This window comes from Python bivittatus, unplaced genomic scaffold, assembly GCF_059951505.1.
Source record: "Python bivittatus isolate LINGU-HERP-01145 unplaced genomic scaffold, Pbiv_v1 ctg000790_np1212, whole genome shotgun sequence".
Classification (NCBI taxonomy): Eukaryota; Metazoa; Chordata; class Lepidosauria; order Squamata; family Pythonidae; genus Python; species Python bivittatus.
In genome coordinates this window covers 5,797,100-5,823,912 of record NW_028277110.1, presented here as the reverse complement: position 1 = coordinate 5,823,912, position 26,813 = coordinate 5,797,100, and the positions used below count along the sequence as shown (strand labels likewise).

General features: G+C 40.0%; 1 protein-coding gene across 1 annotated transcript in view; it reads left to right on the top strand.

Moving 5' to 3' along the window:
• Positions 1–26,435, top strand: part of ATRX (ATRX chromatin remodeler) — a 114,827-nt gene extending 88,392 nt beyond the window's left edge. Inside the window, exons 28-35 of the mRNA XM_007428674.4 lie at positions 778–886; positions 7,738–7,915; positions 9,870–10,064; positions 15,133–15,282; positions 18,948–19,073; positions 19,701–19,796; positions 20,969–21,097; positions 23,561–26,435. Of these exons, the coding sequence (XP_007428736.2) occupies positions 778–886; positions 7,738–7,915; positions 9,870–10,064; positions 15,133–15,282; positions 18,948–19,073; positions 19,701–19,796; positions 20,969–21,097; positions 23,561–23,860 (1,283 nt within the window). The 3' untranslated portion in view covers positions 23,861–26,435. The remainder of the gene's footprint in view (positions 1–777; positions 887–7,737; positions 7,916–9,869; positions 10,065–15,132; positions 15,283–18,947; positions 19,074–19,700; positions 19,797–20,968; positions 21,098–23,560) is intronic.
• Positions 26,436–26,813: the final 378 nt, after the last annotated feature.

Genomic DNA, 26,813 nt, shown 5'->3' with positions numbered 1-26,813 from the left:
ATCAGAAACCTGAATTTCCTGGAATAAAAATCTCAACAATAAAATACTGTTAACAATTATTTATCCATCCATCCATCCATCCATCCATCCATCCATCCATCCATCCTTAAAATATATTTAGTTAATTCTGCAAAATTTATACTTAACCAGTATTTTATTTGAAAACCTTGAAATGTAAGTTGTTTAAGTTGTAATGTAAATTGTTTCAATTAAGCATATGACAAATATGATTAATTGTGGCAGAATTGAAGTAGTGTTAAGTCATATTCTGTAAGTTACATTTCAGTTCAGCAGTTTTAATCTACGTTAAACCTGTGTTAACTCTAACCATAGCTTCTAAATTACTGTTAAATATAAAAGTAGAATTTATTATACATGCCTTTGAGCTTTAGATAATGACTAGTGCCTCTGCGCTCTCTGTATTTCATAGGTGTTTGAAATTAAGGGGGCAGAAAAGAGCAATACATTTTTAAAGAAAGAGACTGAGCAAGAATTTAGTTTTTCATTGAGGAAGCACAATGTACTTTTTATGATATTTCTGAGTCCGTCACACAAAACTGGATATCTGTGGGAGAGGTCTGCTACATGTCTCAGTTGTATCAAATCTAATAATTAGAAGTCACCCTTTCAGACAAACTCAATTAAAAGTCAGACGCTTTCATGAGCTTTCATGAATTTCATGAATAACATTTTAAAAAGAAATGGAAACTGTCAGATGACGATGGGCACTTGCCTCCTTGTAAAAAACACTTAACCCCATGCTTTTTAAATTTCTAGGTGAAGGAAAATGGTTCAGAAATATTGATTATTATCGTTTGGATGGTTCTACTACTGCTCAGTCAAGAAAAAAGTGGGCTGAAGAGTTTAATGATGTGACCAATGTCAGGTAAGAAAGTGTGTGTAAGGGGGCCATACCCCTAGACCAGCAGCCCATGATTTTTGGACAAGCCTAATCAAGTGCCTTTTTTCCACTCGTAGAAATGAGATCTATAAATACATATGAAACACTGTGGATATGAAAGTCATAGAAGAAATGGCATAGCCATCGCTATTAACAAAAGGTGTTAAAGCCTATGCTTGTATACAACCCAAGCATGCTAGAATTATCTCAGTTTGAATCTAAGGCAAGCCATTTTAGTACTAAGGTGATGGAAATCTACATTCCAACCACAGATGCAGGAGAAGCAGATGTCGAACAGTTCTATGGCAATTTGCAGTATCTTTTGCCACAATACCAAAAAAAGTTATACCAAGGGTTTTTTTGTCTTGTTTTTTGGTGCCTTTGAGTCAGTTTTTGACTCCTGGCAACTGCCTGGACTAGTCTGTGCAGTTTTCTTGGCAAGGTTTTTCTGAAGTGGTTTACCATTGCCTCCTTCCTAGGGCTGAGAGGGAGTGACTGGCCCAACAGCTTTGTGCCTAAGGCGGGACTAGAACTCATAGTCTCATGGTTTCTAGCCTGATGTCTTAACCACTATACCAAACTGACTCTTTTATACCAAGTATAGGAGACAGGATTGCTTAATTTGGAGGTAAAATAGTGTCTGGAAATAGGATAATTTGCCCTTGGTGTACATAGCGAAGCAGAAGATAGACAAATAGAGTTTTGCCAAGATAATTCAGTGTTTATAACAAATGCCTTCTTTCAACAACCTGAAAGATGATCGCATGCATGGACATCCATGAATGAGCAACATTGGAATCAAATTGACTATATAATCTACAAAGATGGAGAAACTATTCAGCCAGCAAAAATAAGATGTGGTGCTAACTGTAGCTTAGATCATAACCCTCTTGCAGAATTGCAACTTAAACAGAAAAAAAATCAAATCAACAAAATCAGCCACATTGCATATTATTATGTGCGGCAAGTAAATATTTCTGATTAGATTTGGTAAATAAGAGTGCCTTAAGAATTCTGGACTGAAATTTGCAACATAATTAACACTAAAGCAAACAGAAGTATCACAAAAATGAAGAAAGGTAGAAAATAAAAGGTGATAGAGACAAAAAAAAGGATAACAATTGAATGGGAAGGGCAAAAGATTTCTTTAAGTAAATTACATGAATCAGCTGGAGCTCTCAAGCAACAGTAGGCATGATAAAAGGCAAAGCAAGGATCTCCTGGAGAAGGAAGATCTGGAGAGGATGGCCTGACTATATGGAAGAACTGATGATACATAGGAAGGTTTGATCACTGAATTAGTACCATATGTTCTGGAATGTGAAATTAGAAAATATTGCTAATAGGAAAGCTGCAAGAATTACCAGCAGAACTGTTTAAAATCATACAAGATAGTGCTGTTAAAATGCTACATGCAACTTGAAAAGCATGTATAAAGAACACAGCAATGGGCAAGGGACTGGAAAATATCAATCTATATTACAAAAAAGAGCACTGCTAAATAATATTTAAAATATTGAACTGGATTATCTCACGTGCTAGTACTGTAAGATAATGCTAAATTTCAACAGTATTTGGAACAAGAACTACCAGATACACATGCTGGTTCAGAAGAAGCAGGGCACTCAATATCATATTCCTAACATCCCATGGATGATGGAAAAGGAAAGAGAGTTGCAAAAAGCCACCTATTTTTACTTTACTGATTATACAACAGCTTTTGATTGTATACATCACAATAAATTGTGGATAGCCCTTAAAAACATAGGCTTAATGTACATGCAGAATATATCAAGCTGGACTAGAAAAAAGAGGAATTGGAGTTAAAATTGCTACCTCAGAGATGTCATCTTTGATGACTGGAAGTGAGAAAGACTTAAGGAATCACTTGTTAAAGGTGAAAGAGAGTGCAAGGCAGGTCTGCTGCTTAATATTAAGGGGGGAAAAAACCCCTAAGAGCATGTCAAAAGACAAAGCCAACCCAATGTAAATAGGTAGAGAAGAAATTGATGCAGAAACAGACCTTTTCTTCTTGGGCTGAGAAATTCACAGGCATGGTGAATATAGGCATGGAATAGCTATGTGAGAGAAAGACTATTATGTCAGATATTGTAGAGGAGTACAGAAATCATCTTGAAGAAAATATGCAACAATCATTACAAAAACATGAACTCAGTCTCAGAAAATAAGGCAGCATGAAAAAGAAACTTAAGGTTGCCCTGCCTTTATTCTCTTTAGTATAGGATTAAGAGGAGGGGAAACTCTGTCAGACTTTCAAGATTCTAGTTATTATAGCTTATATCAATAAAGTAGAGTTCCAATATTTCTTGTGATGTCTGTTTCCTGACCTGGTCTACCTTGAAGGGCTAACTGATGTAGATAAAATACTAAAGCTCAGAGACGTCACACTGACAACAAAGGTGCTGTATGTACTCTCAAAGCCATGGTTTCCAGGCTGTAATGTATGGCTCTGAAAGCTGAACCGTCAGAAAGACTGAATAACAACGACAACAAAAGGATGCCTTTGAATTGTGGGGCTGGAGAAAATTGTAGAGAATACCTTGGACTGTAAGAAGAACAGACCATTCAGTGCCATATGGAATAAAATGAGACTGCTCACTGGAAGCACAAATCATAAAGTTAAAGCTTAAATATTTTAGGTTCATAATCTGAAAGCAAATCATTCAAGAAGACCTTGATGCTTTAAAAAATGAAGCAATTGAAAAAAAGGCCAGCAGAAGACCAGCTGGCTAGAGGACACAAGTGTGAGTTTACAAAGGCTCATAGAAGAAGTTACTGATAGTCCTGGTGAAATGATTTCCCTTCCGTCATGAGTTGTGTGCAGCTGAAGAACAAAAAATTGAATTCTATTTCTTCTGACTTCTCTTCAGTAACCATTTGTTGCGATATAAGTCATACATGATTTGTGACAGTAGTCTGTGGGCTGAATCAGACTCATATTTTACTTCTCCACGCTAGATGTTTTATCTCTGACATAATAATTTGTCCAACACACAAACTCAGTGCAGATCATAGTATTATTATAATTTCAAAAGGATTTCATGCTATTTCTTCAGCTTGAAAAATAACATAATTGTGGCTGCAATTCTGAACACACTTAGTAGGAAGGAAATCTATTAAATTCTTGATCTTACTTCTAAATCTGGTTGGGAAATCTGTAATGGCTGGAGGCTGTAATTAATCCTTCCTCTCGTTTTTTCTATGGATGCTCTTCATTAAGCTTATTCCAGGTCTTATGCTACAATATTTGTGTGCTTGTAGTCTGAGAAAGTCACTCCAGCTGATGGACTCTTCAGGAGTGGTGGTTGGAAAAAACTATGCAGACCATAAAATAATGTTGGGGAACTGGCCGCATGTGGCCTGCAGCATCAAGTTGCCCCCCTCTTCTAAGCAGACATGTTTGCTTCTTATGGTACTGATCCCCTCTTTAGAGTGCAGAGTGAATATTGACTACTCTGTATTTACATCCAGTGCAATCTTCCTGGCTGCATGGGAGAGAGACCATGAGAAGGAGAAACAGCTGATTCATCCTTGTGAGACAGGCTCTAAGCAGGCACTCGAGTCTGGCTGTTAGAAACTTGGGGGTCCCTTCATAGGCCTTTCAGGATGCACTACAGACTACTCTAAATAAAAGGCCTTTTAGCTCAGCCAGTACAGTACTTGTCTGTCCTTCTCCCACCCTTTTTTGCCTGCTATTGATACAGGTAGTTGCTCCCACACCAAATGAGGAGAAAAACGTTTGATGCTAGACATTCGTTTCAGAAAGGGATTCCAAAGTTACAGTGGGGCAAAAAAGTATTTAGTCAGCCACCAATTGTGCAAGTTCTCCCACTTAAAAAGATGAGAGAGGCCTGTAATTTTCATCATAGGTATACCTCAACTATGAGAGACAAAATGGGGGAAAAAATCCAGAAAATCACATTGTCTGATTTTTAAAGAATTTATTTGCAAATCATGGTGGAAAATAAGTATTTGGTCAATATCAAAAGTTCATCTCAATACTTTGTTATATATCCTTTGTTGGCAATGACAGAGGTCAAACGTTTTCTGTAAGTCTTCACGAGGTTTTCACACACTGTTGCTGGTATTTTGGCCCATTCCTCTATGCAGATCTCCTCTAGAGCAGTGATGTTTTGGGGCTGTCGCTGGGCAACACGGACTTTCAACTCCCTCCAAAGGTTTTCCATGGGGTTGAGATCTGGAGACTGGCTAGGCCACTCCAGGACCTTGAAATGCTTCTTACGAAGCCACTCCTTCGTTGCCCGGGCGGTGTGTTTGGGATCATTGTCATGCTGAAAGACCCAGCCACGTTTCATCTTCAATGCCCTTGCTGATGGAAGGAGGTGTTCACTCAAAATCTTACAATACGTGGCCCCATTCATTCTTTCCTTTACACGGATCAGTCGTCCTGGTCCCTTTGCAGAAAAACAGCCCCAAAGCATGATGTTTCCACCCCCATGCTTCACAGTAGGTATGGTGTTCTTTGGATGCAACTCAGCATTCTCTCTCCTCCAAACACGACGAGTTGAGTTTAGACCAAAACGTTCTACTTTGGTTTCATCTGACCATATGACATTCTCCCAATCCTCTTCTGGATCATCCAAATGCTCTCTAGCAAACTTCAGACGGGCCCAGACATGTACTGGCTTAAGCAGGGGGACACGTCTGGCACTGCAGGATTTGAGTCCCTGGCAGCGTAGTGTGTTACTGATGGTAGCCTTTGTTACTTTGGTCCCAGCTCTCTGCAGGTCATTCACTAGGTCCCCCCGTGTGGTTCTGGGATTTTTCTCACCATTCTTGTGATCATTTTGACCCCACGGGGTGAGATCTTGCATGGAGCCCCAGATCAAGGGAGATTATCAGTGGTCTTGTATGTCTTCCATTTTCTAATTATTGCTCCCACAGTTGATTTCTTCACACCAAGCTGCTTGCCTATTGCAGATTCAGTCTTCCCAGCCTGGTGCAGGTCTACAATTTTGTTTCTGGTGTCCTTCAACAGCTCTTTGGTCTTGGCCATAGTGGCATTTGGAGTGTGACTGTTTGAGGTTGTGGACAGGTGTCTTTTATACTGCTAACAAGGTCAAACAGGTGCCATTACTACAGGTCACGAGTGGAGGACAGAGGAGCCTCTTAAAGAAGTAGTTACAGGTCTGTGAGAGCCAGACCTCTTGCTTGTTTGTAGGTGACCAAATACTTATTTTCCACCATGATTTGCAAATAAATTCTTTAAAAATCAGACAATGTGATTTTCTGGATTTTTTTTCTCATTTTGTCTCTCATAGTTGAGGTATACCTATGATGAAAATTACAGGCCTCTCTCATCTTTTTAAGTGGGAGCACTTGCACAATTGGTGGCTGACTAAATACTTCTTTGCCCCACTGTATTTTCTGATAAGTTTGATTATTATGGAGTTTGACTTGCTATGTGTCCTGTCCTTTGACATGCATATTTGCAATTTCCAACACGTTGTATAGCATTACACATTTTCTGAATTGAATAAATAAGAACATTTCATTAAATTTTCTGTTGCAGAAAACTTTTTATGTGGTGTTTATTGAAACTTTTGCATTGATTTTTTTTCCAGTCAAGTTTGGAATGTAATTCTTATGTTGAAGAAATGCAGCGCAGATCATTTTAGACTTGTAGAACTGGAAAAGACCGTACAAATTATCTGAGTCCTGTTTTCTGCTAGTGGAATGCTCCTGCACAATCTGTAAAGGAGAGTTTACTATCTCCTAAATAACAATTATAATATTTAGCTAAAACTTGCTTCTTCTAGAAGCCCAAATTTTAATTCATTTCATTTACAGAATTAAACAGAATTAGTAAGATTTCTCTCTTCTTAGTTATTTACTGCTTTTCCTGTCTCTCCTTAAAAAGTTACATTTGGTAAAATGTTTGGAGCCACGCACAAGGTTTTTTTTAGAGACTGAAGATATTAGGTTACATAGTTTTGAGATACCTGAATGTTCCTTTCTGCCTTCCATTAATATTAGGCCTGTGCAAAATATTTTGTTTCAAAATATTGCAAGGATGGAATTTTGCAAAGCGTCTTGATTCAAGTTCAAAACTCTGTTCTGTGTGCAAAATTGGCTGTTTGGAGGCATCTCCAACCTGGTAGCAGCTGTGATGCAAACTCAGAGTGCTTCCAAAATGTGTGAAATATCTTGTTTTGTATTTGGAATACAGTTTTACACTGGAAAAAGACCATAATGTGGAATGTCATGCTCAAAATGTTTTACTCACGCTACTCATATTCTCAAGATTAAATATGCCCACCTGGAACGTGCAAGCCAATAGTTATGTTCATCCTCTGATATCACATAACGGGCTCCTCCAAATGCTGATCTTTCCAGTAGTGCATCTTGGTCTGCAGAGGTCTTGGCTGACAGAGCTTTGTCTTTCCGTTCCTCAAATCCATGACTGAGATTCTTCAGAGCTTGCTAAACTGAATGAAATTGAAAACTCCACACGTTCCTGCCGCTTAGCGAAGTGTTAGTAGAACAACACTGATCATAGTTCTACTGCTAAACAAGATTTATTCTTAAAACTAAATAATGGAACCTGGAGATAATGTGAAAAAAGAAATTATGTATGGGTTTTGATCAGTTCTCTTCATTTCTCCATCAATAAATTGTCTGAAATATATTACACCATTAAAAGCATTAAGTCCTTTCCTTTGTCACTAAATTTAAAGAATATTCAATATGTTCCTCTTTTTTTTATTTTGGCAAAGCATCTCTCTTTTTAATATGAGTACAAAGTGGAGTTAAACCTTATTTTACTCTTTATTTTATTGATTTATTTTTTGCAGAGGTCGTTTGTTTATTATTTCTACTAAAGCAGGATCCCTTGGGATAAACCTAGTAGCTGCAAATAGAGTAATTATTTTTGATGCATCTTGGAACCCATCTTATGATATTCAGAGTATCTTCAGAGTTTATCGTTTCGGGCAAACTAAACCAGTATATGTGTATCGATTCTTGGCTCAGGTAGGTTAGAGCTGAATTTTTTCCATATAATTGAAATCTGATTTTTAAGTGTATTTGGAATCGTTGATTACACAACCCCATGTAGTTCAAATGTTTAACATTCTACAGAGCAGGTCACAAAGATGACACTTGTCTAATATATTGTCTTTAATTTCACTGTAGCTTAATTAAAGTTATTTTTCATAGGGCATAAATAATCTTCAGTTTTAAATATCTATCATCCATACTTTTCCAAATTGTCTTGGATGCTATACATTTCTCTTTGGAAAATTGAGCAAGCCAAGGGAAAAATGTGTGTATATAATGATTACCGTAAAGCTGCTTTTAGCAAGTTATATCCAATGGCATATTGTCTCTAAGCAGGGGATTCCATAATACTTTTTTCACATCCCCTTTTAAAGCTATCTAAATCAGCAACCATTGCTGCATCTTCTGGAAGTAAATTTCAAAACAATTTTTCACTTCGTTTATATTATTCACTAGCTTAATTTTTTCTGCCTCTCTGTTAATGTTTTGTGAATGATCAGTTCCAAAGAAGGCACAGTATCCGTTATGTTAAAAGTTGTTCAGCAGTTTCACTGGCTGACTGAGGTCTAGTATAGACTGGACCTCACACAGCCCAAAATCAAGGTTAAGAAACACATGATTCCAGAGCTATGTGAAGATTTTTTTTCTTTTTCCAGGGGCTAAAAACCAGTTTTGTAGTTTTAAGTCTAGAAATGTGTAAAAATGATATTATAAGCCCTAAAATAATGTTAACATGGTTTTAGGAACTAAGGAAAAAGGAAAAGAGCCCTTTCCTACCACGCACTTGAAAATCCTGGCCTTTTATTTGGAAGATGGTTTTTTTTAATGTTTTTTATGTTATTGTTTGTATGTGTTTGTTGTAAAAAATAAAAAAAAAAAAAAAAAAAGAAAATCCTGGCCTTGGGTGTGATGTGGCCTATCCCACTTTGCATTATATCCCACCAGCTATTATCCTTGTTCTCCTAATGAGAACCAAAGGTTTTCCACCCCTGCTTTGAGCTAGGATTGGTTGAACAAGCTATAGAACGTGGGTATTATGGTATAGTACTTTGCAAAAATTCTTTTTAGAAACCAAAATATCTGGGTTCACATATCATTATAAACCCCAAGCCAAACAGGCCACATTGTGTAGGATGTGGGATGTCATGTCCCAGGCATTGGTGGAGATGGAATTTCCTTCCTTCCAGATAGAGAATGTAATGACAGAGGATTGTGGACCACTAATCCTTAGGTCTGATCCAGATTCCAAATGGCATAAAGTACAGTAATGTTATGTGTTTGAAAGATTGAATAACCACCCCCTTCTGGAGTATGTCTGTGGAGCAGTTTTGCTGGCTGTTTTCCTGTGGCAGGAGGAAAGAAAGCCCTCAGTTGCCTGTCCCGCTCTGTGAAAGGGATTCATGTTGATGGTAGGACATTTTCAGAGCCTGTCAAAGATTAAAGAGAAGGAAGATCAACAGCTTTGGTATCATCACAAGATAAGGCCTGCTTCTTGGTAGCCAAATGATATTTGCTAATGACATGTCAGAGAACAGGTTCTATTTTGCCAATTTTGGGGCCTGAATAGATTCAAATAACATAAGCAAGTCTTCAGGAAGCCCTAGGTTTTGGCCACACATTGTTTAAAGACAAATGCCTGCCTTTTAATTTTCTGGAAATAATAATATCATTTGCATAATTCTTGTTATTGCTGCCATCCATGGAGCTGCCATCTTGAACTGTAGTAACTTTCAACCTGCCTTTAAAAGCAACCCCACCTGGAGAACAGGCTAATCGTCTAATCAGCAGAATAACTACTGTAGTATGTGAGTGACTGAGACTAGTTCTTTTTGAAGTAGGTTCACGGTTTATGAGCCTGATGAAACTGTCAACAAGCACAGCAAAATACTAATACCATTGCCAGCATTAATGTATTTTTCTTTTAAAGGGAACAATGGAAGATAAGATCTATGATAGACAGGTAACGAAACAGTCGCTGTCTTTCCGAGTTGTTGATCAGCAGCAGGTTGAACGCCATTTTACTATGAATGAACTCACAGAACTCTACACGTTTGAACCAGACTTACTGGATGATCCCAATTCAGAAAAGAAGAAGAAAAGGGATACGCCTATGTTACCCAAAGTAAGCCGCTCTATACAGTTAGCATCTTCAGTAGCAAAATATTTAACCCTCCTTTCCTTGCTGGAAAAAGGAAACCTGAAAAGCCATGAGGCTGAAGGCAAAGGTCCCTCTCCTCTGCTAGTTTGTTTCTGACCACAGCCAGTGAGATGCAGTGGCAAAATTTGCAAACCCAGGATAGTATCTTCTCTTTGTGCCTGTAGAAGATCCTGTCCTCTTGGTCACTTGAAACAGTTAAGGTTAATAACTCATCTTGGTGTAGAGGATGTGTTTTTTGCTTTGTACAAAAAGTTGGCTCCAGTTTGAGGAACATATGAAAATATAGTACTTTTCTAGGCTTCCAACATGCTGCTATTTAGCTTCATTCTGAGGGTTAGGGTTAGGTTCTATATTGAAATGGGTGCTTGCTTAAGACAGGCTGGGTGGCCATCGCTTTTTGTCCAACCTTCAGAATCATCTTTGTATGTTTCCCTGGCCAGCTGATCATCTGGCTGATGAAAAAGACGTCACTGGTTTCCAGTTGTCATCAACCGTAATTACGATGTATGTGGGCCATCTGATCGATTAGTGGGAAGAAGTGGGGAAGGAGGCAGGGTTCCCTTCTCCTCCCAGCAGTCAAGATAGTTGTTTCTTTTTGCCATCATCAGGATTGCCAGAATGAAGAGGGGAGCCACAAGCCTCTTCTTTCTTCCCCTTGATCTTGCTCAAGGTCCGTCTCCTGCAGAATCCTTCCCACTCCCAGAATGAGTGGGAATGGGAAGCCCTGCAGCTTCTCCTCACTCCCAGCAGCCCCCCTTGCAGAGGTGAGGAAATGCCTGTTTGATTCAGGCTTAGTAAATGTTTAAGTCCCAGTCTGCACTTTTAAAAAATGTTTTGAAAATAGATAAACAAAGATAACGACATGAGATACATATGAGTAGATTGCTTGGGTGGCACCTTTTGCTAAGACAGAAATTATGGCAGTGCAAGAATTCGGTGGGAGGTCAGTTCTTGTCATGCAGGAATTAGGAATTTTTGAGTAAGATTAAATATTGTAAGCCTCTTCTCTTGTCAAACAACATCTTCTTGAAGATGGATGGATTTGCCCATGCAGCTCTGGTGAAATTTAGCCACTTTACCTCAGTGGTTTTAGTAAACTTTGAGATCACATGAAATCTCTTATTCTCACATTGTCAGTGAATGTTCCTTTTATATTTTTAAAAAGAACCAGCGCAGATGGTAGCTTTCTCTGTAGAATTTGATTTTAAAGCACAATATTGTGGCATATGGGTTATTTTCTCACAAAGAATTATTGCTTGGTATTGGTTTTAAGGACTTTGGAGCCCAAGTTATTTTGTTTTTGAGATTTTTTTCCCTGTTCTGGCAGCAGACCAAATTATTTGCTAAGGTGCCTGTTGGAGAGTTCTTATAAGATCAGTATATGCTCTCACCCCTAGGAGCATATGGATATGCTGTATGTAAGAACTGAAATGAGCACCAGTAAAAAAATCTCTGTGATCATTAAAGGGATTTATTTACCAAAATGGATGTAAGATAGTGGAAAGACAATTGTGCTCAGATTTACCATAAAGGTTTTTTTTTTTAATTTGTCATCTGTGAATTCTTATGTTTAAAAACCCAAAATATTCTTCTGACAAATGCAGTGTTGTATATGGAGAAGAATTTAATAGTCCTGAAATATGTCCACGTAAAGGGTGCTTTCTGCCCTACAATTTTTAAGCCCAGAAATTTGATCTTCAGATTTGGCAGATCACGCCTGATCTGAGAAAATATCAGCTGAAGCCATTGTTCCACTGGTAATCTCCTGCCTGCTATTCAGATAACACCACTTCTATGCCTTTTGCAATTCACTCCCATCCTACTACAATAAGCAACTTGGAGTGTGAAGGGTTTGCTCTTGTCATAGTTGTGGGAGTCTGATATCCAACTTATTATTATTAACAGTGTTATAATATGTTCTGGTATGTGTGAGATTAAATTTCCTGGAGGATTTTCTAACTTGTCTCTGCCAGATTTCCTTTTTCCTTTTTATTTTTCATCAAGACATAGGTCCAGGATTAGCTGGGTGTTTTACTGGATGCATCCTAGGATGCAAACTCTTGAATTCTTTGTTCAAGAATTTGTTGATTTACCACTGCCTGATCAAAAGACCAAGTTAAACAGCTTCATCCTCATTCCATGTTTGTAGATTCCTTTCGGAGGTATAGCCTTAAGCTCACATGGTTTATATTTTCTGTTAATTTTTTTGTACTCTGAGCTTGTATAAAATGTCTTTTTATTCTGGAGTTCTCTAATGATTTCTGGTGATTGCCATTCATGATGCATTAGAATGTTTAAAGTACCAATATACTAATTCTATTCTTTCTGTACTTCATAAAAAATTAAAGTGTGAGGAGAAGATGGAGATAAAATCAAAGCTTATGGCTCATAATCCCTTTCACATTTACATAGTTTGTTCCAATACAGAATTCCAGAAGTCCTGAGTTGTGTGTGAATAATAAGACATAGGTCTTGTTCCTCTACATATTTACCTGAGAGTAAGTCTCATTAAATTCAGAATAGGCACGCATAAAATTATGCTTTCTATTATTTAAATAGTGCTGAAAGAATATAATAGCTATCAGTAATTGAAGGGAGAAAACAGTTGCTCCAATTAAACTCTTCCTAGATTTTGCATGGTAATTAAGACATTTTTGCACTGATTACAGCTGCATTTTACTTTATCCTTTATCGTCACCTGTCAAGCTGATGATTAAAAACTTGCTGGCAGGCTGTTACGTTGCCTACCTTTAACTCGAAAATGAGATGGTATAGGATCATGATTGAGACCGTGAACTTGAAAACAGGAGTCAGATTTCATATTGGTTCATGAGGCTCATGGGATGAGTATTATCTAAAATGCAGTAGCTGAATGTGTTGTCCACATTTCCTCCCTATCAGGTGCTCAAAAGAATATGAAAAAAATGTCTTGAAATATGAGGAGGATTAATAGACTAGGTATGAAATACTTCTCATGAACAGCTTTTTGGATAGGAAATATTTAAAAAAGAAAAAAAAAGAGCAACTACCAAAAAACGCATTAAACAGCTGTTGTGTCAGAATTTTATTTCCGTAAAACCTTACTTATTAGATACATTCATTGTTTGTGTTTTTCTATATAATCAGTGTTCATTGTTGAGTTGTTTGGGGCATACTATCATTAGAAAGATTATTTTAGGAGATAGTTTGTATGATTATGTAATAGTCAATTTCTGGCATCTCTATAAACAGCCATATTTTGGGCAAAATTGTTTTTGAAATAAATCTTCACATTTCCAACAAGAAATAAATACTTTTAACTGAGTGAGAGAGTACTGGACAAAGATTTCATGAAAGTGGAAATGTTACCTTTCTGTGTCTTAATGTTTACTGAATAGAAATCACATTTCAGACAAAGAAATGCAGATCTACCCAGTTAACTATAATCTAAACCACATTTTGGTGAATACATTGGCATGGTGTGCATGGATTAAATTGCACTGTGCTCAACAGTATTGTTTCCATAGGAACTAATGTACATGTATGTCTTAAGAATTCTCCGGTCAGTTAAATTTTGTTATACAAAGTACGAACAAGATCTTACTGTGTTAACTGAACTTTTGGATCTGGCCATTTTTTCAGTTGGCATATTCTCAAATTCTGTTTTATTGGTCCTCCCCTCCTCTCAGATAGCCCTGTTTTACTTCTTATATTGCCTTCTCCTGAATCTGACACCCTCCAGGTGTATTGGTCTAGAATGCAACCTCCACAATTCCTAACCAGCACAGGCATTTTGAAAAATATTTATTGATTGACTTGATTTATATCCCACCTTTGCTTTGTGCCTTTCTGGGGATTCTTGGGGTCTGGTGGGTTGGGGAAGATGGCTTTCTACCTTTATTCTAAAGATTTCTGTAACGCTTGTGCTAACACACATGAAGATGTCAGGCCAAGTGTATTTTCAACTTAATATCAGTGAGCTTACCTCTGCCTTGACTTTCTCGCTCATTTGTATATACCAAGTAGCATGGTGTATGTTAAACGTTTTTTTAGATTTTTATCCCCTTTTTTTTTTCATATACAGCTCAAGGCAGCGAACCTATCTAATACTCCTTCCTTCTGTTTTCTCCACAACAACAATCTGTAGGTGGGTTGGGCTGAGAGAGAGGGACTGGCCCAAAGTCACCCAGCCAGCTTGCATGCCCAAGGCGGGACTAGAACTCACCGTCTCCTGCTTTCTGGCCAACACCTCAACGTTACATCAAACTGGCTCAGTTAACTGGCTCAAAATGTTAAACTTATTAATCTTAAGTAAGGTACTTTAAGCTGAAAATTGGTGAGAAGTCCAAGTCACTCTGGGAGCTTATTGCCTCTGGGGATTTTTACTCAGATCTCTTAACTACATCACCAAGATTGAATAAGATATTAACTTTATACAACAGAAAGATGCTCCCTATCAACAGCTAAATGCAAACGTTCTTCAGCTTAAAACCAGAGTTCTAGATAAAAGACCACATTCAGGGCCAAACTAGAGAAAGTCTTGCTCCTTTAGAGAGAATCTACTTTTCCCAGTAGATAGTCCTCTATGACAGAATGGAAACACCATAAAAAGATACAACCTCTCCCAAAGTATCTGCCTTCAGTTAGTCGATACACGCTAACATAGTTCACATTTGGTTTGACCATTCATGAACAATTGATAGTTTCAAGCTGTGAGATGTGTTAGATAGTCAAGGACAAAACTCAAAATATTAAGGAGTGAAGTACAACTACTGACACTTTTTTAAAGAAGTATTTCTAGATGTAAAATGCTGCAGTGCCCCTTTTGGAAATGCAATAGGACAGTTTATTGCTTTTCAGCCTCAGGACTACATAATCATGAATTCAAGTTTGAAATCAGTTTTGCAACCAGGATCGAATGACCTATAAAGTTTAAAACATTTGTCTGTCATTACTGTGCCCGCTTCCACAAAGGGCTTTGTTAAAGCAAACAAGCTTTCTTTTGCCTCCATTTGAGCTCTCGTAGGTACTTAAGTATGTTCTCTTGTACTAGGATACAATTCTAGCTGAACTGCTCCAGATCCAGAAAGAACATATAGTGGGTTATCACGAGCATGATTCCCTTCTGGACCACAAAGAGGAAGAAGAATTGACTGAAGAAGAAAGGAAGGCAGCTTGGGCTGAATATGAAGCTGAAAAGAAGGTAGGTTGTTTTAAACCATTTAAGGTGTAGGTAGTGTACTTTAGAACAACTACTTTATGTACATCAAGCCCATATTCTACATCAGAGATCTGGAACCTCTAGCTCTCCAAAAGTTGGCTTATGACCGCCATCACCCTTCACCATTAGTCATGGAAATTGGTGACATTTGCAGTTCTACAACATCTTGAAGGCCATAGGTCCTTGTCTCTTCTCTATATTCAGTTGCTTGAAGAAGGAAGTATTGCTCCTAGCATGAACAGGCTTCTGCTGTAGGATTTGGCCTAGATCAGAAATGCCTTTAACAAAGGAATTTCAGTGGAATTCCATTGAACATGATGAACTTATATTTTACTGAGATTTTTATGATCCTAGAAACTTCCAAGATCATGCCTTTGAGCAGCATGAAGTTTTGCCTTCTTTTAAAAAAAAACATCAAAGTTGATAAGCTTTACTCCACTAATGGAACAGAGTGTGAAAGTACAACTATGGCAACTGTTTGACCCATTCTTTGGGTTCTTTTCAGGATTTTAAGGATGTACATATGTATATTAGGTTTATATCCCACCTTTGTTCAGGAGCTCAGGAGTATAGCACTTCTTCTTCCACTTTTTCCAAACTTCAGTCCATGAGGTAGCTCAGGATGAGAGAGATTGACTAATTCAAGGTCACCCAGTAAGCTGCTCCATTTAAAAGTGGGCTTGGACCTCCCCATGCCCAGTCCAACACACGAATCAATATGCTGCAGCAGCTGCCTGTATCTAGAAGGGTGAAGCTTCTACCTGCTTCTTTGACTGTCCCCTTAATGGGGACAATTCAGTTTTATTCTAGGAGAGCTATGCTCTTCCTGTCCAAAAACGTAACAACAAGATAATTATTAAGCCTTCTCTTGACCCAGAAAAGCTGGAAACCTGGCTGGACTCAAATGTACTCATTAGCTGGACCCATTTCATTTAGTTAGGTTTTCAGATGAAATGATGAGCCTGAGGTTACTTTTGATGCTTTGGTGGGTGATCCTTAAAACTGGATAGGGAGAACGCAGCCGTCTAGTTCTCTTGGACATCCTGACAGTTTTTGATACCATTAGCAATTTTATTCTTTTGGACCATTTTCAGGGCTGGGACTTAGCTGGGGCGTTTTCCAGCAGTTCCCGTCTTTTCTGTCAAGCTGTATTCAGAATGAGGACTGGGAAGGTGCGGTGCTGTTAGGGCTGGATGCAGATGATGCCTCGTGTGTCTGTTCCTTGCGGTATAATCGTGGGCATCAGTGGATGGGAGGATGCCAAAATGTGCATCACAACACCACACCCATTTTGTACATGAGTTGGAATATTGCGCACAAGTATGTGATGGGTAGAGCTTGCATGGCAGTTGCCGTGACACACGTTTCATTGTTCTAACAAAATCTCTGGATTCTGCAGAGGCCTTTGCGTCTAACTCCAAGGAAGCAGTTGATTCCCTTAACTGATTCTGAAATTTGATACTAGGCCAGATAGGGATGAACTAAATTACCAAGGGAAGTGATGGACATGTTCAAGCAGAGGCCTGAGAGCCACCTGTGGTTTTATATGGGCCCCTGAACAGAACAGGAGGTTGTGCCTGCTGACCTTTATGTCCCCTTCCAATAGTATGATTCTGTGAAATCCCAGTGAGGCAAAGGGGTTCTTGGTCAGCAGGGAACTGGGCTCTGGTCTTGGGGTTCAGTTCTGGTTGGGATTGCACTTGATCCTCAGCTGTCAGGATTCAGAAATGATGATGGTTGCAAGGAGGGTATGTGCCCAGCTGTTCTGAGCTGGTCAGATTTGGCGATGGCGATCCCTGCCTTGGCTGCTTCCCAACTGGATTACTGCCATGTGCTCTGAGCAGTGTCCCTTGACCCTTGAGGGAGGTCCAGAAGTTTCTGTTTGTGCAAAATGCAGCAGGCAGGCATGACCTCCAAAAGCATTGCGCCTGTGTTGAAGGACCTGCCCTGTTTGCCAGTTTAGGGTACTGCTTTGTTCTCCTCAGACCCCATTTGGTTAGGAAGGGAGTCAAGATCTTTTGCTTTAGCCAGACACTGTCAATTTGAGTGATTATTTTAACTTTTAATCATTTTTTTCTTTTTTGTACTATTAACTGTCTTGAGTTCTCTCTGAGGAGAAGGGGGGGTGCAAATCAAATAAATACTAATATGCTTATATATCATGTCAAATCATCTATTCTGTCTTCACATGGCAGTCCTTGTATCTGCAGAAAAATAAGTTAAAGCACTTTTCTCATAGTCTCCATGAGGCCAAAAATCTCCGTGCCCCTCCCGCAAAGTCCTTCATAATCCTGGCTTTGCTTTATTGAAATGAGCATGTGAATGCTAGGATTGTGCAGCACTGTGGATTCAATTCCCCAAAGGTACTTTGGAGCACACAGGGGTGCAGGTGTAGCGCCTCTAGGCAGCCCTTCAAAGCAGCTGTATCTTTTCCCTGGATTCAACAGCTCTGCTTGGGCTGAGAAGCTAAGTAGGATGTCAGCCCTGGTTAGTACTTTAATGGGACGCCTCCAGGGAATCTCTAGGGCAGTGTTTCTCAACCTTGGCAACTCTAAAATGTGTGGACTTCAACTCCCAGAATTCCCTAGTCAGCCCCTGTCCTTGTTGCAGTCAAATAAACAGGGTGATTTGCAAACAGCAACACTGAAAGGCTTTTCCCTGCAGTCTCCAAGTCTAGCAAGACAAAATCTTTCAAGAACGCTTTCTCTTTTTCTCTCCTCTCTTCCTGCATTTGAGATGGGTTTGGGTTGAGAGGAATTCTTGGGCTCCAGAGATACTCTTGGCTTCTCCCCTTCCTGCCTGCCTGCCTCCCTCCCTTCCAGCTGCTAAGATAAGGGCCTTCAGCCACATTCCTGTGTTGCAGCACGGCTGGTGTCTCTTCCTGCGGTATTCATCTTACTGTCCTGGGGACTCCAGAATCCACTCAGTTTTGGTTTGGATCTCTCAGGTTCTGGAGCCTCTTTATGCTATTCAGCTGTAGATAACTGGGCACTCCTGGACTTGAAACATAGCTCTTTTCAGGCCGATTGAGTTTCACTATTTCAGATGCAAATGCCTCTGCAGGTTGGAATCAGCCCTTAACAGTTTTTGGTATATTTTATTAATTCACGCTGTTCTGTTGGCTTTTTTCTCAGTGCTGTTAGGTATCATTGCAGAACATCAGTGCCAGCTGATAGCTGCAATGTTGTAAGCTTCAGGAAATGGTCTTTAAAAATTGCAGGGTAACATTTAAACAGACACTATATTTCGCACCCTTTGCTTTGTGTTGATGCTATTAGCATTTTTGTTTTGCCTTCACAAATTTGGGTAGGGATTGGTTTGATGTATATCTCCTCCAGATCGACAGTGCTTTTCTTGATTTAGGATGGCTTAGGAGCTTCTTTGAGCTTGAGAATCAGTTCCGCCTGTTAGTGAAATGCTGCTTATATGTTTAAAAAGTTCCCAGACTTGGGTAACACATGCTAAATATATGCCGCTTTCATCAGCTGCATTTGGGCCAGGCATACATATTTTCAGGCAGAATAAAAATTACCAAACTCCATCCTCTTGGGCCAGTCTGTGACTTTGACACTTGAAGTGTTCAGATTATTTCTCCATATCTAAAACTTTTCAGCTTGAATAGTCAAAAGTGCCATTCTGTTTTTTAGGGTCTGACGATGCGCATCAACATGCCAGTGGGGCCAAATATGTTCCACCCCAATTTCACCTCTCAAACTCCATATATTCCTTTCAATCTGGCAGCATTGTCTGCAATGAGCAACCAGCAACTGGAGGTAGGTGGGGAAGTTCATACGCCATGCATTATATGTCTGTTTGCTTGTTAGAGTTATATTCTGCCTTTCATTTGGGAGCTCAAGGTGGTGTACATAGTCCTCTTTCCTCCCATTTTTCCCCACAACAATCTTGTGAGGTGAGATGCTCTCAGAACCAAGTTTGTACATTACAATGAGCATTGTTCTTTTATCTGGCCCTTGATGAAATGTAGATAGCAGCATCTTTTTTGAAGAATTGTATAGCTTATATCTTATGTTCAGTCTTACTGTTATTTCACAGTGAAAGATTCTTTTGTACAATGTGGATTTCTGAATTGCATTATTAAAGACCAAATCATGAGCATATAATTGCTTTAAGGAAAATTATTTTGAATATAAAAGCTGCTGATTCCATGCAAAGTTGCTTCTTAATTAAAATGTTTATGTTTTTACATCTGTCTCCAGGATGGGTAAATTGCTTTCCTGTCTAGGGCCCTGTAGCATATTTGAAATGGGACCCTGTATTTGCATGACTTAGATATGTACACATGCCTGTGGGCAATATGGATACAAAAATCCATTATTTTTGTGGGCACCTCAATCTCTTGCTAATCAACCAATCTCGATGACTTCCAAAATTCCTTCCAGGACCTCATTAATCAAGGCAGAGAAAAAGTTCTGGAAGCAACTAACAATGTAACTGGAGCAAGAATTCAACCCCTTGAAGACATTATTTCCTCTATAGTAAGTATGGTAGAAAATGAGATCATCCATTTTTGTTTTGAAGTTGTATACTTATTTCAGATTGCTGTGTCATATGTGCAAACTTTTGATGATAAATTGCAATTTCTTTTGTCTGTTTTTACATTCAGTATTTTGATTTCTTAATAAGCCTTCTAAAAACAGACAGATTTCTGTTGCAGTTTAATGTTATATAAAAGGCAGGATAAAAATCTAATGAGGAGGAGGAATTGTTAACACACTGGGAAAGATTTAAATTTTGTTACTGAAATCAGTTGACAACTGTTTGGAGTGGTCCAGATTAAATAATTGTACATGAGCATATGTTAGATTGTTATTCAAAAATGTCAACTGTAACACTGATTCTCATTAATAACAATCAACCAGTTTAGTTGGAGCCCAGATACACTCAACAGGTATTGCATCAGTGATGAAGCAGATGTGAATATGTAACTTGTAATACGGTGCTGGTGCTCCTGATTGGGTTTGTGCGATCTTATTTGTGGATGGCATCTGGCTAATTTTGTCAGTGTGGAAGGAAGGCTCATCTGGGTATGGCTGGCTTCATAGAAGAACAGAGGACAATAGACGTCTATTTCCTCAGAGAACCTGCAAACAGTCTGAGCACCTTTCGGTAGTGCTGACCCTTTTGCAATTTGCTCTTCCTTGCTCTGCTCCCCACTCATGGCAACTCTTGTTCAAAGGGAAAAATGAAAGATCTTGGCAGAGCAGTCCTTCAGAGGGAATGAATGGCTGCAGCAATTCAGGCTGCCTGACACTGCCACAGTATTGGGCGAGAAGGCCCTAAGGTCTGGCTATATAAGGGGAATTCCTGTCTGTGGTTGATTCCACAGATAGAGTCTGTGGGCCCTTGCTGCTGCTCCTTTGCCTCTACCAAAGTGCTGGAGAGGCAGAGACCCTTCCCACTGCTCTTGCCTGTAGGTTGGATTGCTCTGTTTCCTCTGCAATTTCACTGCTGATCTCAGGTTGCTTCTGCCGGAGAGAACCATCAGAGTCTGTGCTGGGCAAGTGTGAGGGGTTGCAGCATCGCATACTCAGGCTTGGTTTCTCCTGAAGAGCAGCTGGATTTCAGGCAATCAGTTGGCCCTTTTCAGGGAGAAAACAGTGCTGTTGGGAACTGCTCTGAAAGCCTTTGTGATGCTTTTCTTTTGCAGTGGAAGGAGAATCTCACCCTCACAGAGTCTCAGGTCCAGGCTTTGGCTCTGAGCCGCCAGGCAAGTCAAGAGTTGGATGTGAAGCGCCGAGAAGCCATCTATAATGATGTCCTGACAAAGCAGCAGATGGTAAGAAAAACCCTCAGCCTTGGTGGTTCACATGGGGCCGCAAAAATTGACTTGAGGAAAATTATGAATCATAGGATTTTCCCCCCAAAGAGAACGTTTCATTCATTGCTTATATTATCTGTATGGACTTTGTACAGGTAATCCTCACTTAACAACGGTTTGTTTAATGACAGTTCGAAATTATGATGGCCTCAGAAAGGGTGCTTAATGGGCCATAAAGCACTTCTGGCCATCGTAAAATGTTGTCTCTTCCCCCCACCCCCCAACATTCACATTGCTGTATTTTGGGCACTTGGTGACTGGCTCACATTTATGACAGGTTGCCAAGCACCCTGTGATCATGTGATCACCATTTGCAGTCTTTACCAGCTTCCCCATTGGAAGCCAGCAGGAAAGATTGCAAGCAAGGGGGATGCAGCAGTAGGCAGGAGCAGAATTCAAATCCTGAAGATTTGAGCTCTGTAACTGCCCACCACCAGGAGGTTTCTCCTCCCCTTTCAGCTGTGTGAAGGCGCAGACCTCAAGTCTTCAAGTGCTCCATTCGCCGCTGAGAGAGGGGAGGGGAAAGAGGACAGAGCGCCGCTGAGAGAGGGGAGGGGAAAGAGGACAGAGCAAAAGAAAGGACGGAGCAAAAGAGTGACAGCTCTTTTGCTCCATCCTCTTTCTTTCGCTCCATCCTCTTTCTTTTGCTCTGTCCTCTTTCCCCTCCGCTCTCTCAGCGGTGTGCTCTGTTTACCGCTGAGAGAGGGGAGGGGAAAGAGGATGGAGCTCTTAACTACCACTTAATGACCCAAGAGATTGCTTAATGACTGCAACTGGGAGTCATTGAACAAAGCAGTCACATAGGCATCTCACTTAATAACCACTTCGCTCAATGACCAAGATGCCAGTCCCAATTATGGTCGTTAGGCGAGGACTACTTGTAGTATCATTCCCGTCCCAAGTTGTACCCAGAACTTGGGAAGAAGGCAGACAATGTTTGGTTGGAAGAACTAAGGTGTAAGATCTCTAGCTTCTAACTGGACAGCCTGGCTGAGTGGTCAAAATGTGAAATCATTCCTTCGGTGAAGTAACCAAAGAATAGAGCAAATTCATGTAGCTGGAAACCATGTATTAAGAAAAATAATTAATGAGGAATATGGAAGAATTTACTTTTACCCCTTTTCCCTTCACTCTTAGTGAATTGGGGAGGGCTTCAAGTCATTCTTGACTCTTGGTGACTACATGGACAGATCCATTAAGTTTTTTGGGACATCATTCTGAAAGTGACTTGCCCCTGTCTCCTCTTCCCTACGGCTGAGAGAGAGGGACTGGTCCCAAATTACTCAGATGGTTTCGTGCCTAGGGCAGGACTAGAACTCAGGGTCTCCCAAATTCTAGCCCAGTGCTTTTAACCACTATACCCAACTGGCTCTTAGTGATATTGGGGTAATAATGTGACCCAACCTGAAAAGGTTTATGGAAGGATTTCTCAGGAAGCCTCCTCTTGAGCGCCTTAGGAACAGCAGTACATAAACACTGCAGAGCATTTTATTGCAACATGGAAGTCCGTGCCATTCTTGGCCCTGGTCTTCTATTTCACCATGGGTGTAAAGGCAGCGGAATGCGCACTTGCACCTCTCCCTTTCCATACCTCAAAGTCAATTAATTTGTAATTTTAAATGGACAGAAAATCTCATTCCTTTAGAAATAGATTTTGAAATGTAAAATGGAATAAGGGTAGCAATGTGCAAGGCCAGACTTTTCTATGGTTCAAAGGGTGTTTTCTTCCCTAGAAAGTGCTGCCTCTCAAGGAATTAACGTTAAAGGCTCTCATGATTACAGGGTAGCACCTGAACCTTTCTGATGAGGCATTCTGTGAAGCTGGGAGTGCTTTCTCTTTTCTTGTTTGCCACAAGAGGGTTGCTTGGCACGCTGGGATTTTCAGAGAGGGAGCCAATGGGCCCCGAGAAGAAAATGTGAAACTGATACAGATAGTCCCAGGTTAAGAACGCCCGGGTTACAGATGACCCATAGTTAAGAACAGAGCCTATTGTAGCAAAATTCGAGTTCATTACACAATGGTTCAAGTTTATTACACAATACTACTTATACAGTATTATACAATAATGCTGTTCCGATTTACATACAAATTTGCCTTAAGGACAGACCTTGGGAACCGAACTTGTTGTTAAAGTGAGGACTACCTGTATTCGGGAGCAATCTCCCAGGAGAGTGCCCGTTCCTGTGGCAGATAGATAAAGGCTATCTGCAAGTCATGAGAAGACCGGGTTGCAAACGGGATCACCCAATAGCCCCTCCAGTCCCCGGCTTGCGAATGCCACCACGTTGGCGATGGTGATAGCAGCGCAGCAAGTCTCAGGTCAGGGGCAGAAATCCCTCGGCCAGGGATGCTGCGGCTGAGGGAGAGGAAGGGCGTTTGAGGCAGGGCTGGTCAGTAACAGCTCCCCTTTCCTCCCACAGCTGATCACCTGCGTCCAGAGGATCCTGATGGGCCGGCGGCTGCAGCAGCAGTACAGCCAGCAGCAGCAGCAGCAGCAGCAGCAGCAGCTCTCCTACCAGCAGGCTCAGCAGGCAGCCATGAGTCACCTGATGATGCCAAAGCCGCCGGGCTTGATGATGAATCCCTCCAACTTCCAGCAGATCGACCTCAGAGGAATGTACCAGTCGGTCGCCGGGGCCCTGCACCCTCCGCCCTTGCAGCGAGCTCCTCCCCCCATGAGTGGCAAGAGCCCAGGACCGTCCCAAGGGAAATCGATGTGATTTTGCACTAGCCGCTTGAAGGATTGTTAAAATCAGAGAGAGAGAGAGAGAGAGAGAAACGGAGAGAGAGAGAGAGAGAGAGAACTTTTTTATTTTTTTAGGAATCAATGGCTTAACAGAACTCAACTGTATAAATAGCTCCCCCCCCCCTTAGTCGCACCTTCTATTTTATCATTTCCATATTGTTTTGATACGATGTGCTATCTTGCCCCGATTTTTGTCAGTGACATTGGCTAGAATCTTCTTACATGTGTTGAGTACAGGAGATACCGAGTTGTTTTCAGTGAAAACAGGCCCTTCCATAACATGAGGGGGCTTCGCAGGCTTCCTCTTCCAACTCCCACGCTTGCTGTTAATAGCCATAAAAACAGCCGTCAAATGGGAAAAGCTTAGGGAAGTTCACAGATCTGTATATTTCGGTCATCACACCTACACGTACACAGCTGAGTTCTTGGTTAAAGTTGATTCCTCAAATGATGGAACTCTTTTGTATTTCTTCCCACGAGGCACACAGGACTGACACAGAAGTCTGTTCTACTCTTTATCATTCGTGATGGAAAAATAAAGCATAGGAACTGAAAATGATCTAGAGACAGTGCAATATTCTTAAAAACTACTGCTCTGAAACGTCTGAATTACACAGTTTTCTGGAAACTGTCCGCAGCCTTAAGTTATGGCCTGAGAAGAGGCTCTTTTCTCTAGCCTTCTGCCACTTCTGTTTCCTCTTTGTGATGGAAGAACATCCAGTAACTTTTTGTCCTTCATCAATGTATTTTCATCCTGCGCTGATTCTGATGCAAAGCACATTTCTACTGACGCCTTTATACTGGTGCTGGTGTCTCATCCTGTTGCCGGCAGTAGGATGAGAGACGAAGAGCGCTGAATTCCAGGGACTTTGGGGCTTAAAGAAGGGGCAGCAATTGGGATGGAGCCCGGGTTCAGCCCATGATCTTGAACGGGCTGAACCGTTGCTCTCAGTGCATGAAGGAATGTGCTTTCACGATCTGCAGCACTGCCAGAGTTGTGAAATAATTCCTCCTTTTATAGATACGTATCTCTGGTTACCTCACATTTCTTTCCTAGGTTTCATTCTTTTAAGAATATGAAGGTGAGGGAGAAAAAACAAATCGTTTTTTTTTTATTATTATCATTTCAGTCCTAGAAAACAAAAGTGAATGTCTGATTAATTACACCACTAACAGCTACTTTTCAGCATAAAAATGGGATTGTCATCCATTTTCTGTATTGGCAACATAAAGCTTTTTCCATGCATTAGTCCATCTGATGTTTTCAAAACAGAAGAACTTCTGGAATGTGGGCATGATAATAAAATGACAGGTGCATTTGTGGTCCTGGAGTCAGAAGAAGAAAATTTATAGATGGAAGAATTGACTCCAAACATCATGAAAAGTGAAAGTTGCTAATATGTTTGGAAGTCTAAATCTTTGGCTTTCTGAATCATTCTTGAAGAACAATGCCTTTTTCTTCTCTTGTCTGAATCTGTTAGAATCTAGACAGCACTGATTTTGGAGAACATTTTTATTTTTAAGTGAATGCTTCTTTTGGTGATTGGAACATCTATTTTACAGAAAAAAATAATTGTGAGTTATTTTTAGTTTTCTTTTTAAGGAGATAGTAGGGTGAATCTTCAGCCCAACTTCATCCAGTGGAGTGAATTTATTACATTTCTTTAAATTGGTAAGAAAGGAAATGCTCTGAAATTTGTGCTTACTTCAGAAGAAATGAAATAGAGACTTTCTGAGACAATTGTTTGAAAGCAAATATACCTGTCCAGAACATTCCTACATTTTCTGAGCTGGGAATTTGAGTGGCATTTTTACAACTCTAGAGACTTTATGTGAAAGTTTAGGCAACATTTTAAAGTCCCATTATTTTTCCCACAACAAGAAGATATCTGATGTGGATGAGGATGTCTTGGAGATGAGAAACTTTGAAACTTGGACCACTTTACGTACATATTTCTCACTTGACATTATAGCTGCATAACAATGTGCTTTTGAGTATAACATCAAGCTTTAATCAATATTTAAAGACAGAAAATGGCATCAACAAAAAACTCATTTTTATATTTGTTTTAGATGTTTTATCTAGTTGAAATGGCTTATATAAGATGATGAATAAAATGTTGCTTGTACTACAGTTTTGCCTGCTAAATTCTCCACATTTTGTAACCTGTTTATTCCTTTGGATGTAAAGCGTTTTTGCTTAGTATTGTGATCCTGTACATGTTTTTGTCCCAGTTCTATAGTAATGTTTCAGTCCCTCGACCAGCTTTGGCTGCTGAAATCATACAGCTGTGAAGACTTGGCCTTCATTTCTGTTTAGACGGCTTTTTCAGTTATGTATTAAATATCATAAAAGTACTGTAGAAAAGATGTCACTTCTTCCTATAAGGCTGTTTTGTAAAATATATATTATGGACTGGAAATGTGTTTTTAAAGAAAAGCATTCAAGTAAGACAGTATGCTATCTGTGTTTTCACCATTCAAAGTGCTGTTTGGTAGTTGAAACTTAAAATATTTAATATCTCATTTAATAAAGTGACCAAAATTCATTGGTGTTCACTGTACTGCTTCGGTAGCATGCTGCCCTCTCTGGCGTGACAAATAGGGACTCCCTTGCTGGGTCAGGGTGCCTTCAGCAATTCCGCCAGCGCGTCTCGGGTGCAGCCGCCGCCCTCCCACTGGTGCCCCATTTGTGGTGCCTCGCAGGTGGGATGGCCCCGGAGGCTCACAGACCCAACACACCGCTTGGGGTGTTAAAAGCTCTTGCTTAATGGATATTTATAAGGATGGCATCACACGCTTTCAGTTTTAGCTAGAGATGAACTCTAGAAATATTCCCCAAATCAGGATTTAAAAAAAAGAAGCATAGCTTGGGTCACAAATCTGAAGAAGAATCATGATTTTGTCACGCTTAGTTTGTGCAGTGG